General features: G+C 60.5%; 2 protein-coding genes across 2 annotated transcripts; both read right to left on the bottom strand.

Annotated features, from left to right (window-relative positions):
- Window positions 1-546: 546 nt before the first annotated feature.
- Window positions 547-4,666, bottom strand: APOC2 (apolipoprotein C2). Its single transcript, XM_069774685.1, has 3 exons — window positions 4,612-4,666; window positions 1,037-1,187; window positions 547-932 (listed from the first exon to the last, which is right to left on the bottom strand). The coding sequence occupies exons 1-3, from the start codon at window positions 4,649-4,651 to the stop codon at window positions 842-844; spliced, it is 282 nt and encodes a 93-aa protein (XP_069630786.1). The 5' UTR covers window positions 4,652-4,666; the 3' UTR covers window positions 547-841.
- Window positions 4,667-8,202: 3,536 nt separating this feature from the next.
- On the bottom strand, window positions 8,203-15,850 carry LOC138683162 (apolipoprotein E-like). The gene is made up of 4 exons (XM_069774684.1): window positions 15,777-15,850; window positions 12,932-12,982; window positions 10,939-11,077; window positions 8,203-8,730 (listed from the first exon to the last, which is right to left on the bottom strand). Exons 2-4 carry the CDS (start codon window positions 12,972-12,974, stop codon window positions 8,403-8,405), a joined length of 510 nt encoding a protein of 169 aa, XP_069630785.1. The 5' UTR covers window positions 12,975-12,982; window positions 15,777-15,850; the 3' UTR covers window positions 8,203-8,402.
- Between the last annotated feature and the right edge of the window lie 496 nt (window positions 15,851-16,346).

Here is a 16,346-nt window from a genome sequence, read left to right as displayed (position 1 = left end):
TGAGACCCACCACCATCTTGATGTTCTTGTAGACCCAAGACCACCAGCCTTTACTGGGGGGTGACACAGATTTGGGGGGGGTCCCCCAATTTCTTAAGACCCCCCCCACCCCATAATCACCAACTTTGGGGGTGTCGCTGCCCCACAGGGCCCCCATTTCCCACCCAAAATGATCACGAGACCCACCACCATCTTGACGTTCTTGTAGACCCAAGACCACCAGCCTTTATTGGGGGGTGACACAGATTTGGGGGGGGGTCCCCCAATTTTTCAAGACCCCCCCCACCCCATAACCACCATTTTGGGGGTGTCACTGCCCCACAAGCCCCCCACCCAACCCCAAACCACCATGAGACCCACCACCATCTTGATGTTCTTGTAGACCCAAGACCACCAGCCTTTATTGGGGGGTGACACAGATTTGGGGGGGGTCCCCCAATTTCTTAAGACCCCCCCCACCCCATAATCACCAACTTTGGGGGTGTCGCTGCCCCACAGGGCCCCCATTTCCCACCCAAAATGATCACAAGACCCACCACCATCTCAACGTTCTTCAAGACCCAAGACCACCAGCCTTTATTGGGGGGTGACACAGATTTGGGGGGGGGTCCCCCAATTTCTTAAGACCCCCCCCACCCCATAATCACCAACTTTGGGGGTGTCGCTGCCCCACAGGGCCCCCATTTCCCACCCAAAATGATCACGAGACCCACCACCATCTTGATGTTCTTGTAGACCCAAGACCACCAGCCTTTATTGGGGGGTGACACAGATTTGGGGGGGGGTCCCCCGATTTTTCAAGACCCCCCCCCACCCCATAACCACCATTTTGGGGGTCTGTTCACTCCTCCCCTTGCCACCAGTGGTAGAGCTGGTCGGTGAGGATGCCGGTGTAGGTCATGACCGCCGCCCTCCCCGTCCTGTAGGTGTTCCTGGGGAGCCAGAGGGATTTTGGGGTCACCTTTGGGTGCCCACCCAAAATTTTTTGGGGGAGGGGGTTTGGGGATGGGGGGGGGGGTGTTAACACCCCATTTACCGGATCTTCTCTTGGGCCGAGGGAAGGCTGAGCCATTCCAGGAGGTCACCGGCCACCGAACCCACTTGCCCCAAGTAGCCGGCGGAGGCGGTGGGGAGTTGCATGAGGGGGCCGGGGGGGGTGAGGAGCAGGGTGGGGGCAGCGGTGGCAGCTGTGGGGGGTGGGGGGGGGAAGGGTGAGATGGGTGGGGGTCTGGGTGGGATTTGGGGTGGGATGGGTGGGGGTCCGGGTGGGATTTGGGGTGTAACGGGGGGGTCTGGGTGGGATTTGGGGTGCCATGGGTGGGGGTCAGGGTGCTGGGGTGGGGGTCTGGGTGGGATTTGGGGTGACGTGGGAGGGGGTCTGGGTGCTGGAGTGGGATGGGTGGGGGTCCGGGTGGGATTTGGGGTGTAACGGTGGGGTCTGGGTGGGATTTGGGGTGCCATGGGTGGGGGTCAGGGTGCTGGGGTGGGGGTCTGGGTGGGATTTGGGGTGACGTGGGAGGGGGTCTGGGTGCTGGAGTGGGATGGGTGGGGGTCCGGGTGGGATTTGGGGTGTAACGGTGGGGTCTGGGTGGGATTTGGGGTGCCATGGGTGGGGGTCAGGGTGCTGGGGTGGGGGTCTGGGTGGGATTTGGGGTGACGTGGGAGGGGGTCTGGGTGCTGGAGTGGGATGGGTGGGGGTCCGGGTGGGATTTGGGGTGTAACGGGGGGGTCTGGGTGGGATTTGGGGTGCCATGGGTGGGGGTCAGGGTGCTGGGGTGGGGGTCTGGGTGGGATTTGGGGTGACGTGGGAGGGGGTCTGGGTGCTGGAGTGGGATGGGTGGGGGTCCGGGTGGGATTTGGGGTGTAACGGTGGGGTCTGGGTGGGATTTGGGGTGCCATGGGTGGGGGTCAGGGTGCTGGGGTGGGGGTCTGGGTGGGATTTGGGGTGGGATGGGTGGGGGTCTGGGTGGGATTTGGGGTGTAACGGGAGGGAGTCTGGGTGGGTTTGGGGTGGGATGGGTGGGGGTCAGGGTGCTGGGGTGGGGGTCTGGGTGGGATTTGGGGTGTAACGGGAGGGGGTCTGGGTGCTGGGGTGGGATGGGTGGGGGTCTGGGTGGGATTGGGGTGCAATGGGAGGGGGTCTGGGTGGGATTTGGGGTGTAACAGGAGAGGGTTTGGGTGCTGGGGGGGGTCTGGGTGGGATTTGGGGTGCCGTGGGTGGGGGTCTGGGTGCTCGGGGGGGTCTGGGTGGGATTTGGGGTGATGTGGGAGGGGGTCTGGGTGCTGGGGGAGGCTCTGGGTGGGATTTGGATTGCCATGGGTGGGGGTCTGGGTGGGATTGGGGTGCAATGGGAGGGGGTCTGGGTGGGTTTGGGGTGGGATGGGTGGGGGTCAGGGTGCTGGGGTGGGGGTCTGGGTGGGATTTGGGGTGTAATTGGGGGGGTCTGGGTGGGATTTGGGGTGCCATGGGTGGGGGTCTGGGTGCTGGGGGGCGTCTGGGTGGGATTTGGGGTGATGTGGGAGGGGGTCTGGGTGCTGGGGTGAGATGGGTGGGGGTCTGGGTGGGATTGGGGTGCAATGGGTGGGGGTCTGGGTGGGATTTGGGGTGACGTGGGAGGGGGTCTGGTTGCTGGAGTGGGATGGGTGGGGGTCTGGGTGGGATTTGGGGTGATGTGGGAGGGGGTCTGGGTGCTGGGGTGGGATGGGTGGGGGTCTGGGTGGGATTTGGGGTGTAACAGGAGAGGGTTTGGGTGCTGGGGGGGGTCTGGGTGGGATTTGGGGTGACGTGGGAGGGGGTCTGGGTGCTGGAGTGGGATGGGAGAGGGTCTGGGTGGGATTTGGGGTGTAACAGGAGAGGGTTTGGGTGCTGGGGGGGTCTGGGTGGGATTTGGGGTGACGTGGGAGGGGGTCTGGGTGCTGGGGTGAGATGGGTGGGGGTCTGGGTGGGATTTGGGGTGCCATGGGTGGGGGTCTGGGTGCTGGGGGGGTCTGGGTGGGATTTGGGGTAACACCAGTGGAGGTCTGGGTGGGATTTGGGGTGTAACGGGAGGGGGTCTGGGTGGGATTGGGGTTTAATGGGAGGGGGTCTGGGTGCTGGAGTGGGATGGGTGGGGGTCTGGGTGGGATTTGGGGTGCCATGGGTGGGGGTCAGAGTGCTGGGGGGGGGGCTGGGTGGGATTTGGGGTGCCATGGGTGGGGGTCAGAGTGCTGGGGGGGGGTCTGGGTGGGATTTGGGGTGCCATGGGTGGGGGTCAGAGTGCTGGGGGGGGGTCTGGGTGGGATTTGGGGTGCCATGGGTGGGGGTCAGAGTGCTGGGGGGGGGGTCTGGGTGGGATTTGGGGTGCCATGGGTGAGGGTCTGGGTGCTGGGGTGGGGGTCTGGGTGGGATTTGGGGTGCCATGGGTGGGGGTCTGAGTGCTGGGGAGGGTGTCTGGGTGGGATTTGGGGTGCCATGGGTGGGGGTCTGGGTGCTGGGGGGGGTCTGGGTGGGATTTGGGGTGCCATGGGTGGGGGTCTGGGTGGGATTTGGGGTGTAACAGGAAAGGGTTTGGGTGCCGGGGGGGGTCTGGGTGGGATTTGGGGTGACGTGGGAGGGGGTCTGGGTGCTGGGGTGGGATGGGTGGGGGTCTGGGTGGGATTTGGGGTGTAACAGGAGAGGGTTTGGGTGCTGGGGGGAGTCTGGGTGGGATTTGGGGTGACGTGGGAGGGGGTCTGGGTGCTGGAGTGGGATGGGAGGGGGTCTGGGTGGGATTTGGGGTGTAACGGGAGGGGGTCTGGGTGGGTTTGGGGTGGGATGGGTGGGGGTCTGGGTGCTGGGGAGGGTGTCTGGGTGGGATTTGGGGTGCCATGGGTGGGGGTCTGCGTGGGATTTGGGGTGATGTGGGAGGGGGTCTGGGTGCTGGGGTGAGATGGGTGGGGGTCTGGGTGGGATTTGGGGTGACGTGGGAGGGGGTCTGGGTGCTGGGGTGGGATGGGTGGGGGTCTGGGTGGGATTTGGGGTGTAACAGGAGAGGGTTTGGGTGCTGGGGGGGTCTGGGTGGGATTTGGGGTGACGTGGGAGGGGGTCTGGGTGCTCGGGGGGGTCTGGGTGGGATTTGGGGTGATGTGGGAGGGGGTCTGGGTGGGATTGGGGTGCAATGGGAGGGGGTCTGGGTGGGTTTGGGGTGGGATGGGTGGGGGTCAGGGTGCTGGGGTGGGGGTCTGGGTGCTGGGGTGGGGGTCTGGGTGGGATTTGGGGTGTAATTGGGGGGGTCTGGGTGGGATTTGGGGTGCCATGGGTGGGGGTCTGGGTGCTGGGGGGCGTCTGGGTGGGATTTGGATTGCCATGGGTGGGGGTCTGGGTGGGATTTGGGGTGATGTGGGAGGGGGTCTGGGTGCTGGGGTGAGATGGGTGGGGGTCTGGGTGGGACTTGGGGTGCCATGGTGGGGGTCTGGGTGCTGGGGGGGGGTCTGGGTGGGATTTGGGGTGCCATGGGTGGGGGTCAGAGTGCTGGGGGGGGGTCTGGGTGGGATTTGGGGTGCCATGGGTGGGGGTCAGAGTGCTGGGGGGGGGTCTGGGTGGGATTTGGGGTGCCATGGGTGGGGGTCTGGGTGCTGGGGGGGGGGTCTCACCCGAGCAGAGCAGCAGGAGGAGCAGAAGCGCCGCCGCCATCGATTTGGGGGGGGCCCGGGCCATCCTCTGCCCACCGACACCCCAAAATCAGCCGGGGGGGAGGTGGGGGGGGGCACCACCCCACCCCCCCCTCCCCAATTTCCCCCCTCCCCCCCCTTTTCCCCATCGATTTAGGGGTGTGTGTGTCCCCCCAGCACCCACCGGTGGTGGCGGCTGCTCAGTTCCCCTCCCCCACCCTGGGCCCCCCCATTTATAAGGGTGGGGGGGGCGGGGCTGGGGGGGGGAGGGGGAGGGGGGGGCAAAGTCCGGGTCAACAGAGCGGGGGGCGAGGCCGGGGGGGGGGGGAGGGGAGGGGGGGAGGGGTGTAACCCCTCCAGGGTTAAAAACAAAAATATAAAAAAAAAAAAAATTAAAAAAAATAAAAAATTTTTAAAAAATAAAAAAATTTTAAAAATTTAAAAAAATTTTAAAAAAATTTTTAAAAAATTAAAAAAATTTAAAAAAGGGGGGCACCCCAGGGCTTGTAATTCCCCCACCCCCACCCCATTTTTGCACTTTTTTAATGGGTGCACCCCAAAACCTGCACCCCCCCACCCCATAGCACCCCATTTTTTGCACTTTTTTAATGGGTGCACCCCAAAACTTGCACCCCCCCCAATTGCACCCCATTTTTGCACTTCTAATGGGTGCCCCCCACCCCATTGCACCCCACTTTTCTACCTGCAATGGGTGCACCCCAAAACCTGCACCCCCCACCCCATTGCACCCCATTTTTTGCACTTTTTTAATGGGTGCACCCCAAAACCTGCACCCCCCACCCCATTGCACCCCATTTTTTGCACTTTTTTAATGGGTGCACCCCAAAACCTGCACCCCCCACCCCATTGCACCCCATTTTTTGCACTTTTTTAATGGGTGCACCCCAAAACCTGCACCCCCCACCCCATTGCACCCCATTTTTTGCACTTTTTTAATGGGTGCACCCCAAAACCTGCACCCCCCACCCCATTGCACCCCATTTTTTGCACTTTTTTAATGGGTGCACCCCAAAACCTGCACCCCCCACCCCATTGCACCCCATTTTTTGCACTTTTTTAATGGGTGCACCCCAAAACCTGCACCCCCCACCCCATTGCACCCCATTTTTTGCACTTTTTTAATGGGTGCACCCCAAAACCTGCACCCCCCACCCCATTGCACCCCATTTTTTGCACTTTTTTAATGGGTGCACCCCAAAACCTGCACCCCCCACCCCTCTTTTTACACCTGTAATGGGTGCACACCCCCCCCCGCACCCCATTTTTTTGCACCTGCACTGGTTGCCCCCCACATTTGGGTGCTCAGTGCTGATTTTTGGGGTGCTGGGTGCCCTTTTTGGGTGCTCCGTGCTGGTTTTTTGGGGTGCTGGGTGCCCTTTTGGGGTGCTCAGTGCTGGTTATTGGGGTCCAGAGTGTCATTTTGGGGTGCGGGGGGTCATTTTGGGGTGCTGGGTGCCCTTTTGGGGTGCAGGGGGTCATTTTGAGGTGCTGGGTGCCCTTTAGGGGTGCTCAGTGCTGGTTATTGGGGTGCAGGGGGTCATTTTGGGGTGCTCAGTGCCTGTTTTTGGGGTGCAGGGTGCCCTTTTGGGGTGCTGGGTGCCCTTTAGGGGTGCTCAGTGCTGGTTATTGGGGTGCTGGGTGCCCTTTTGGGGTGCTTAGTGCTGTTTTTTGGGGTGCTGGGGGCCATTTTGGGGTGCTCAGTGCTGATTTTTGGGGTGCTGGGTGCCCTTTTTGGGTGCTCAGTGCCTGTTATTGGGGTGCTGGGTGCCATTTTGGGGTGCTCCATGCTGGTTTTTGGGGCTGCAGGGGGGCATTTTGGGGTGCTCAGTGCTGGTTATTGGGGTGCTGGGTGCTCCATGCTGGTTTTTTGGGGTGCAACCTGCCCTTTTTGGGTGCTCCACGCTGGTTTTTGGGGTGCTGGGTGCCCTTTTTGGGTGCTCAGTGCTGTTTTTTGGGGTGCTGGGTGCTCTGTGCTGGTTTTTGGGGGTGCTGGGTGCCCTTTTTGGGTGCTCGGTGCTGTTTTTTTGGGGTGCTGGGTGCCCTTTTTGGGTGCTCAGTGCTGATTTTGGGGGTGCTGGGTGCCCTTTTTGGGTGCTCCATGCTGGTTTTTTGGGGCACTTGTTGCCTTTTTTGGGTGCTCAGTGCTGATTTTGGGGGTGCTGGGTGCTCCATGCTGGTTTTTTGGGGTGCAACCTGCCCTTTTTGGGTGCTCCATGCTGATTTTTTGGGGTGCTGGGTGCCCTTTTTGGGTGCTCCATGCTGGTTTTTTGGGGTGCAACCTGCCCTTTTTGGGTGCTCCGTGCTGATTTTGGGGGTGCTGGGTGCTCGGTGCTGGTTTTGGGGGGTGCTGGGTGCCCTTTTTGGGTGCTCGGTGCTGTTTTTTTGGGGTGCTGGGTGCCCTTTTTGGGTGCTCCATGCTGGTTTTTTGGGGCGCTTGTTGCCTTTTTTGGGTGCTCGGTGCTGATTTTTGGGGTGCTGGGTGCCTTTTTGGGTGCTCCATGCTGGTTTTTTGGGGTGCTCGGTGCCCTTTTTGGGTGCTCCATGCTGGTTTTTGGGGTGCAACCTGCCCTTTTTGGGTGCTCCATGCTGGTTTTTTGGGGTGCTGGGTGCCCTTTTTGGGTGCTCAGTGCTGATTTTGGGGGTGCTGGGTGCTCCATGCTGGTTTTTTGGGGTGCTGGGTGCCCTTTTTGGGTGCTCGGTGCTGATTTTTGGGGTGCTGGGTGCTCCGTGCTGGTTTTTTGGGGTGCAACCTGCCCTTTTTGGGTGCTCCATGCTGGGTTTTTGGGGTGCTGGGTGCCCTTTTTGGGTGCTCAGTGCTGTTTTTTGGGGTGCTGGGTGCCCTTTTTGGGTGCTCAGTGCTGATTTTGGGGGTGCTGGGTGCCCTTTTTGGGTGCTCCGTGCTGATTTTTGGGGTGCTGGGTGCTCGGTGCTGGTTTTTTGGGGTGCTGGGTGCCCTTTTTGGGTGCTCAGTGCTGATTTTTGGGGTGCAACCTGCCCTTTTTGGGTGCTCCATGCTGATTTTTGGGGTGCTGGGTGCTCTGTGCTGGTTTTTGGGGGTGCTGGGTGCCCTTTTTGGGTGCTCCATGCTGGTTTTTTGGGGTGCAACCTGCCCTTTTTGGGTGCTCGGTGCTGATTTTTGGGGTGCTGGGTGCCCTTTTTGGGTGCTCATTGCTGATTTTGGGGGTGCTGGGTGCTCCATGCTGATTTTTGGGGTGCAACCTGCCCTTTTTGGGTGCTCCATGCTGGTTTTTTGGGGTGCTGGGTGCCCTTTTTGGGTGCTCAGTGCTGATTTTGGGGGTGCTGGGTGCTCCATGCTGGTTTTTGGGGTGCAACCTGCCCTTTTTGGGTGCTCCACGCTGGTTTTTGGGGTGCTGGGTGCCCTTTTTGGGTGCTCAGTGCTGATTTTTGGGGTGCTGGGTGCCCTTTTTGGGTGCTCGGTGCTGATTTTTGGGGTGCTGGGTGCTCCGTGCTGTTTTTTTGGGGTGCAACCTGCCCTTTTTGGGTGCACTGGGCGCCCCCCCCCAAAAACCACATCCACGACTCTCCCATCACCATTTATTGGGGTGCGGGGGGGGGGGGCGCACCCCCATATCCATCAGCGTCGGGGTGCTCAGCACCCTTTCTCGGGGTGCACCTCATCACACCCCACCACCCTGGGGGCCATATATATATATATATATCCACCTATATATATATATATTTTAATTTTTTTTAATTTTTTCGGGGGGGGGCGCACCCTTCCGCCAACACTCTCAACTTTCCGCAACTGGGGGTGCGCCGGGGTCCCCCGAAACCCCCTCCCCGCCCCGCCAGCTCCGCCTCAGGCTGGCCACCCCGTCCCCTATAGCTTGGCTATAGGCGTCCCACCGCCGCCGCAGCTCCTCGCCGTCCCGGTTGAGGCGTTTCCGCAGTTTTCGCCCGTAGGCGGCCCCCCGGTTTTTTAATTCCCCCCAACTCTGCTCCAACGCCGACCGCGCTTCCGACCCGTATTCCCACGCCCGGCTCCGCGCTTCCCACGCTTCCGCCCGCAGCCGCTCGCTCAGGGCGCTCGCTTGGCTTCCCAGTTCCCGGGCCAGGACCCTATAGAGAGAATTTTGGGGGGGTGACCCCCCCTATGTCATTTTTGTCCGTAGGGGGTGGGGGGGCTCGGCGATGTCCCCTGGGGGTCGGTCGCGGTCCCTAGGGGGGGTTGTGGGGTCAACTTGGGGTGCGCCGAGTCTTCGTGGGGTCCATCGAGACGCTATGGGGTCCATAGGGACTCTATAGGGGCCATGGGGTCTCTATAGGGTCAATGGGGTCTCTATGGAGTCAATGGGGTCTCTATGGGGTCCATGGGGTCTCTACACGGTCCATGAGGCATCTACGGGGTCCATGGAGTCCCTACGGGGGGTCGTGGGGTCAACTTGGGGTGCGCCGAGTCTTCGTGGGGTCCATCGAGACGCTATGGGGTCCATAGGGACTCTATAGGGGCCATGGGGTCTCTATAGGGTCTATGGGGTCTCGATAGGGTCAATGGGGTCTCTATGGGGTCCATGGAGTCCCTACGGGGGGTCGTGGGGTCAACTTGGGGTGCGCCGAGTCTTCGTGGGGTCCATCGAGATGCTATGGGGTCCATAGGGACTCTATAGGGGCCATGGGGTCTCTATAGGGTCAATGGGGTCTCTATGGAGTCAATGGGGTCTCTATGGGGTCCATGGGGTCTCTACACGGTCCATGAGGCATCTATGGGGTCCATGGAGTCCCTATGGGGGGTCGTGGGGTCAACTTGGGGTGCGCCGAGTCTTCGTGGGGTCCATCGAGACGCTATGGGGTCCATAGGGACTCTATAGGGGCCATGGGGTCTCTATAGGGTCTATGGGGTCTCTATATGGTCCATGAGGCATCTACGGGGTCCATGGAGTCCCTACGGGGGGTTGTGGGGTCAACTTGGGGTGCGCCGAGTCTTTGTGGGGTCCATCGAGACGCTATGGGGTCCATAGGGACTCTATAGGGGCCATGGGGTCTCTATAGGGTCTATGGGGTCTCTATATGGTCCATGAGGCATCTACGGGGTCCATGGAGTCCCTACGGGGGGTTGTGGGGTCAACTTGGGGTGCGCCGAGTCTTCGTGGGGTCCATCGAGATGCTATGGGGTCCATAGGGACTCTATAGGGGCCATGGGGTCTCTATAGGGTCAATGGGGTCTCGATAGGGTCAATGGGGTCTCTATGGAGTCAATGGGGTCTCTATGGGGTCCATGGAGTCCCTACGGGGGGTCGTGGGGTCAACTTGGGGTGCGCCGAGTCTTCGTGGGGTCCATCGAGATGCTATGGGGTCCATAGGGACTCTATAGGGGCCATGGGGTCTCTATAGGGTCAATGGGGTCTCTATGGAGTCAATGGGGTCTCTATGGGGTCCATGGGGTCTCTACACGGTCCATGAGGCATCTACGGGGTCCATGGAGTCCCTACGGGGGGTTGTGGGGTCAACTTGGGGTGCGCCGAGTCTTCGTGGGGTCCATCGAGATGCTATGGGGTCCATAGGGACTCTATAGGGGCCATGGGGTCTCTATAGGGTCTATGGGGTCTCTATATGGTCCATGAGGCATCTACGGGGTCCATGGAGTCCCTACGGGGGGTTGTGGGGTCAACTTGGGGTGCGCCGAGTCTTCGTGGGGTCCATCGAGATGCTATGGGGTCCATAGGGTCTCTATAGGGGCCATGGGGTCCCTATAGGGTCAATGGCGTCTCTATAGGGTCCACAGGGCATCTATAGGGTCCGTGGGGTCTCTACAGGATCCATGGGGTCCCTATAGGGTCCGTGGGGTCTCTACAGGGTCCGTGGGGTCTCTATAGGGTCCATGGGGCATCTACAGGGTCCATGGGGCATCTATGGGGTCCGTGGGGTCTTTATAGGGGCCATGGGGCATCTATAGGGTCCATGGGGTCTCTACAGGGTCCATGGAGTCTCTCTAGGGTCCATGGGGCATCTATAGGGTCCATGGGGCCTCTATGGGGTCCATTTGGTATCTATAGGGGCCATGGGGTCTCTATGGGGTCCACGGGGCATCTATAGGGGCCATGGGGTCTCTATAGGGTCCATGGAGTCTCTCTAGGGTCCATGGGGCCTCTATAGGGTCCATTTGGTATCTATAGGGGCCATGGGGTCTCTATGGGGTCCACGGGGCATCTATAGGGGCCATGGGGTCTCCATGGGGTCCGTGACATCCCCATAGGGCCCATAACGTCCCTGTGGGGCCCATAATGTCCCTATAGGGTCTATGATGTCCCCCCCCAAAACCCAACTCACTGCAGCTTCTGGACGAGGGGGACCCCCCGCAGCCGCGCCGTCGCGTTCTCGGCCGCCTCCCCCAGCACCCCCAGGTACCCCCAAATCCGGCTGCCCGGGGGGGGGGCGGCCTCGGGGGGGGGCAGCTCCGCCCCACAACCTGCGGGAATTTGGGGTTTGGTGGTTTTTTTTTGGGGGGGGGGGGGGGCGCTGACCCACTTGGGGGACCCCCTCTCTAGCACCCCTAAAAAAAAAATCTTCCTTTTCCTATTTGGGGTGCCCCCCCCCCCAAATCTCCATTCTCTAAGTTGGGGTGCCCCCCCCAATCCCCCTTCCCCAATTTGGGGTCCCCCCCAAATCCCCCTTCCCCAATTTGGGGTGCCCCCCAATTCCCCTTCCCCAATTTAGGGTGCCCCCCCAATCCCCCTTCCCTAATTTGGGGTGCCCCCCCAATCTCCCTTCCCCTTTTGGGGTGCCCCCCCAATTCCCCTTCCCCAATTTGGGGTGCCCCCCCCAATCCTCCTTCCCCTTTTTGGGGTCCCCCCAAATCCTCCTTCCCCAATTTGGGGTGCCCCCCCAAATCCTCTCCCCCTTTTTGGGTGCCCCCCCAACTCCCCTTTCCCAATTTAGGGTGCCCCCCCCAATCCTCATTCCCCTTTTTGGGGTCCCCCCCAATCCCCCTTCCCCAATTTAGGGTGCCCCCCCCCAATCCTCATTCCCCTTTTTGGGGTCCCCCCCAATCCCCCTTCCCCAATTTAGGGTGCCCCCCCAATCCTCCTTCCCTAATTTGGGGTGCCCCCCCAAATTCCCTTCCCCTTTTTGGGTGCCCCCCCAATTCCCCTTCCCCAATTTAGGGTGCCCCCCCCACATCTCCCTTCCCTAATTTGGGGTGCCCCCCCCAATCTCCCTTCCCCTTTTTGGGTGCCCCCCCAATTCCCCTTCCCCAATTTAGGGTGCCCCCCCAATCCCCCTTCCCTAATTTGGGGTGCCCCCCCAATCTCCCTTCCCCTTTTTGGGTGCCCCCCCAATTCCCCTTCCCCAATTTAGGGTGCCCCCCCAATCCCCCTTCCCTAATTTGGGGTGCCCCCCCAATCTCCCTTCCCCTTTTTGGGTGCCCCCCCAATTCCCCTTCCCCAATTTGGGGTGCTCCCCCAAATTCTCTCCCCCTTTTTGGGTGCCCCCCCAATCCCCCTTCCCCAAATTAGGGTGCCCCCCCACATCTCCCTTCCCCAATTTGGGGTGCCCCCCCAATCCCCCTTCCCTAATTTGGGGTGCCCCCCCAATCTCCCTTCCCCTTTTGGGGTGCCCCCCCAATTCCCCTTCCCCAATTTGGGGTGCCCCCCCCAATTCCCCTTCCCCAATTTGGGGTGCCCCCCATCTCCCTTCCCCAATTTGGGGTCCCCCCCAAATCCCCCTTCCCCAATTTGGGGTGCTCCCCCAAATTCTCTCCCCCTTTTTGGGTGCCCCCCAATCCCCCTTCCCCAAATTAGGGTGCCCCCCCACATCTCCCTTCCCCAATTTGGGGTGCCCCCCCAATCCTCATTCCCCTTTTTGGGGTCCCCCCAAATCCTCCTTCCCCAATTTAGGGTGCCCCCCCCAATCCTCATTCCCCTTTTTGGGGTCCCCCCCAATCCCCCTTCCCCAATTTAGGGTGCCCCCCCAATCCTCCTTCCCTAATTTGGGTGCCCCCCCAATTCCCCTTCCCTGATTTGGGGTGCCCCCCAATCCCCCTTCCCCTTTTTGGGTGCCCCCCCATCTCCCTTCCCCAATTTGGGGTGCCCCCCCAAATCCTCTCCCCTTTTTTGGGTGCCCCCCACCCAATCCCCCTTCCCCAATTTGGGGTGCCCCCCCCCCCCCCAGCCCCATAGCAGGCATGCCAGATTTGGGGGTCCCAGTTTGGGACACTGGGGGGGGGGTGTGACACTGGGAGGGGGGTGACATTTTGGGGGGGGGTGACTTTGGGGGGGTGACATTGGGGGGGTGACATTTTGGGGGGGGGAGGGGTGACACTCACCCGCCAGCAGCGTCGCTGCCACCAGCACGACCCAGAACTTCATGGTGGCACCTGGGGGGGGGGGGGGTGTTGGGGTGAAGGGGCCCCCCCCTTTTGTCCCCAAATTGTCCCCTTTGTCCCCAAACCGGCCCCATTGTCCCCAAATTGTCCTCTTTGTCCCCAAACTGTCTGTCCCCAAACCGTCCCTGTCCCCAAATCGCCCCCTTTGTCCCCAAATTCTTTGTCCCCAAACCATCCCTGTCCCCAAACCATCCCTGTCCCCAAACTGTCCACTTTGTCCCCAAAGTGTCCCCTTTGTCCCCAAACCATCCCTGTCCCCAAAATGTCCACTTTGTCCCCAAATTGTCCCCTTTGTCCCAAACCGTCCCAGTCCCCAAACTGTCCACTTTGTCCCCAAATTGTCCCCTTTGTCCCCAAACCATCCCTGTCCCCAAACCATCCCTGTCCCCAAACTGTCCACTTTGTCCCCAAAGTGTCCCCTTTGTCCCCAAACCATCCCTGTCCCCAAAATGTCCCCTTTGTCCCCAAATTGTCCCCTTTGTCCCCAAACCGTCCCTGTCCCCAAACTGTCCACTTTGTCCCCAAATTGTCCCCTTTGTCCTCAAAGCGCCCCCACCCCAAAAGTGTCCCCTTTGTCCCCAAATTGTCCCCTTTGTCCCCAAACCGTCCCTGTCCCCAAACTGTCCACTTTGTCCCCAAACTGTCCCCATTGTCCCCAAATTGTCCTCTTTGTCCCCAAACTGTCTGTCCCCAAATTGTCCCCTTTGTCCCCAAACCGTCCTTGTCCCCAAATCGCCCCCTTTGTCCCCAAATTCTGTCCCCTTTGTCCCTAAAGTGTCCCTTGTCCCCAAACTGCCCCTGTCCCCAAAATGTCCACTTTGTCCCCAAATTGTCCCCTTTGTCCCCAAACCGTCCTTGTCCCCAAATCGCCCCCTTTGTCCCCAAATTCTGTCCCCTTTGTCCCTAAAGTGTCCCTTGTCCCCAAACTGCCCCTGTCCCCAAAATGTCCACTTTGTCCCCAAATTGTCCACTTTGTCCCAAACCGTCCCTGTCCCCAAACTGTCCACTTTGTCCCCAAATTCTTTGTCCCCTTTGTCCCCAAACCGTCCCTGTCCCCAAACTGTCCACTTTGTCCCCAAACTGTCCCTTGTCCCCAAACCATCCCTGTCCCCAAACTGTCCCCAAATCGCCCCCTTTGTCCCCAAACTGTCCATCCCCAAACTGTCCCCAAACTGTCCCCTTTGTCCCCAAACTGTCCCCAAACCGTCCCTGTCCCCAAACGCTCCACTTTGTCCCCAAATTGTCCTCATTGTCCCCAAATTATCCCCTTTGTCCCCAAACCGCCCCTGTCCCCAAACGCTCCACTTTGTCCCCAAATTGTCCCCTTTGTCCCCAAACCGTCCCTGTCCCCAAAATGTCCCCTTTGTCCCCAAATTGTCCCCTTTGTCCCCAAACCGTCCCTGTCCCCAAACTGTCCACTTTGTCCCCAAATTGTCCCCTTTGTCCTCAAAGCGCCCCCACCCCAAAAGTGTCCCCTTTGTCCCCAAATTGTCCCCTTTGTCCCCAAACCGTCCCTGTCCCCAAACTGTCCCCTTTGTCCCCAAACTGCCCCCTTTGTCCCCAAACTGTCCCTGTCCCCAAACTGTCCCCGTCCCCAAACTGTCCCCAAATTGTCCCCTTTGTCCCCTTTGTCCCCAAACTCCCCCCATTGTCCCAAAACTCCCCATTTTGTCCCCAACCTGTCCCCTTTGTCCCCAACTTGACCCTTGTCCCCAAGGTCCCCAACCCGCCCTCTTGCCCCCAACGTCCCCAAATCCGTCCCCTTTGTCCCCAAACTGCCTCCGTCATCCGCCCCTTGTCCCAAATGTCCCCAACCTGTCCCCGATCCGACCCCTCGTCCCAAAATTGTCCCCATTGCCCCCAAACTGTCCCAATGTCCCCCAACCTGTCCCCAATGTCCCCAACCTGTCCCAAAATTGTCCCCATTGTCCCCAAAGTGCCCCCAATGACCCCAAAGTGTCCCCAACCTGTCCCAAATGTCCCCAAAATGTCCCTAACTTGTCCCTGACCCATCCCCAAAGTCCCCAAAATGTCCCCAAATGCCCCACAACCCCCCCGTCCCCAACATGCCCGTCCCCAAAGTGTCCCCAATGTGTCCCGAATGTCCCCAAAATGTCCCTAAATGTCCCCAAAATGGCCCCAAATGGCCCCAACCCCAACCTGCCCCATCCCCAAATGTCCCAAAATGGCCCCAAATGGCCCCAACCTGCCCCATCCCCAAATGGCCCCAAATGGCCCCTGTCCCCAAAATGTCCCCAATGTCCCCAAAATGTCCCCAAATGCCCCACAACCCCCCTGTCCCCAAACCGCCCCCCTCCCCAAAGTGTCCCCAATGTCCCCAAAATGTCCCCAAATGGCCCCATCCCCAAATGTCCCAAAATGTCCCCAAATGTCCCCAACCCAAAATGTCCCCAAAAGTCCACAAAATGTCCCCAAATGCCCCACAACCCCCCCATCCCCAAACCACCCCCCTCCCCAGTGTCCCCAAAATGTCCCCAAATGGCCCGGTCCCCAAATGTCCCAAAATGTCCCCAACCTGCCCTGTCCCCAAACTGTCCCCAATGTCCCCAAAATGTCCCCAAATGTCCCCAAAATGCCCGTCCCCAAACTATCCCCAATGTCCCCAAAATGTCCCCAAACGTCCCCAACCCAAAATGTCCCCAAAATGTCCCCAAATGCCCCCAACCCGCCCCCTCCCCAAAGTGCCCCCAATGTCCCCAAAATGTCCCAAAAGTCCCCAAAATGCCCCCAAATGTCGCCCCCCCCCCCCCCGTGTCCCTGTCACCTGTGGGGTCCCTCTGGCTCCGCACCCACCCTGGGGGGGGGGTGGGGGGGTCCTTAAATTACCCCCAGGAGGGGGCGGGGCGGAGGGAGGGGGGGAAAGGGCGGTGCCGGGGCGGGGCGGGGGCAAAGGTCACCCCACCCTCCACCCCCCCGCCCTCCCTCCAAGCCATTGGGGGGGGACTGGGGGGGCACCCCCAAACCCCCCCCCAAAAAACTCCTTTCTTTCACCCCACCCCCCCAAAAGCACCCCAAAATTTGGGGGGGGGGGTCTTGGGGGGGGTCCCCCCACCTGTGATGTCATCGTGTCCCCCCCCCCTTTGGGCACGGCCCATATTGGACTTGGCCCCCGACGTGGCGGGGGGGGGGGGCAAAGTGCAAAGGGTAGGGGGGAGGGGCGATTTTTGGGGGGTGGGGGTGGGGAGGGGCACCCCGTCATTGGGGTCGAGCCCCCAAATTAGGAGGGGGGGTGAAACCCCAAAATGGGGGGGTGAGGGCCAAAATGAGGGGGGGTGAACCCCAAAATGGGGGATTGAGCCCTAAAATGGGGGGGTAAAACCCCAAAATGGGGGGT

This window comes from Haliaeetus albicilla, chromosome 31, assembly GCF_947461875.1.
Source record: "Haliaeetus albicilla chromosome 31, bHalAlb1.1, whole genome shotgun sequence".
Taxonomy (NCBI): domain Eukaryota; kingdom Metazoa; phylum Chordata; class Aves; order Accipitriformes; family Accipitridae; genus Haliaeetus; species Haliaeetus albicilla.
Note: the sequence above shows the minus strand (reverse complement) of the source record. Positions and strands in the feature narration are given on the sequence as shown.

Excerpts from the sequence above, each read along its gene's own strand:
- APOC2 (XM_069774685.1), bottom strand. The coding sequence starts at position 4,651 with ATGGCGGCGGCGCTTCTGCTCCTCCTGCTGCTCTGCTCGG. Across the intron at positions 1,188-4,611 it reads CCTCCTGCTGCTCTGCTCGG|CTGCCACCGCTGCCCCCACC; the intron begins GTGAGACCCCCC and ends CACCCCCCACAG. Across the intron at positions 933-1,036 it reads TCGGCCCAAGAGAAGATCCG|GAACACCTACAGGACGGGGA; the intron begins GTAAATGGGGTG and ends CTGGCTCCCCAG.
- LOC138683162 (XM_069774684.1), bottom strand. The coding sequence starts at position 12,974 with ATGAAGTTCTGGGTCGTGCTGGTGGCAGCGACGCTGCTGGCGG. Across the intron at positions 11,078-12,931 it reads GGCAGCGACGCTGCTGGCGG|GTTGTGGGGCGGAGCTGCCC; the intron begins GTGAGTGTCACC and ends AAATTCCCGCAG. Across the intron at positions 8,731-10,938 it reads CCCCTCGTCCAGAAGCTGCA|GGTCCTGGCCCGGGAACTGG; the intron begins GTGAGTTGGGTT and ends TTCTCTCTATAG.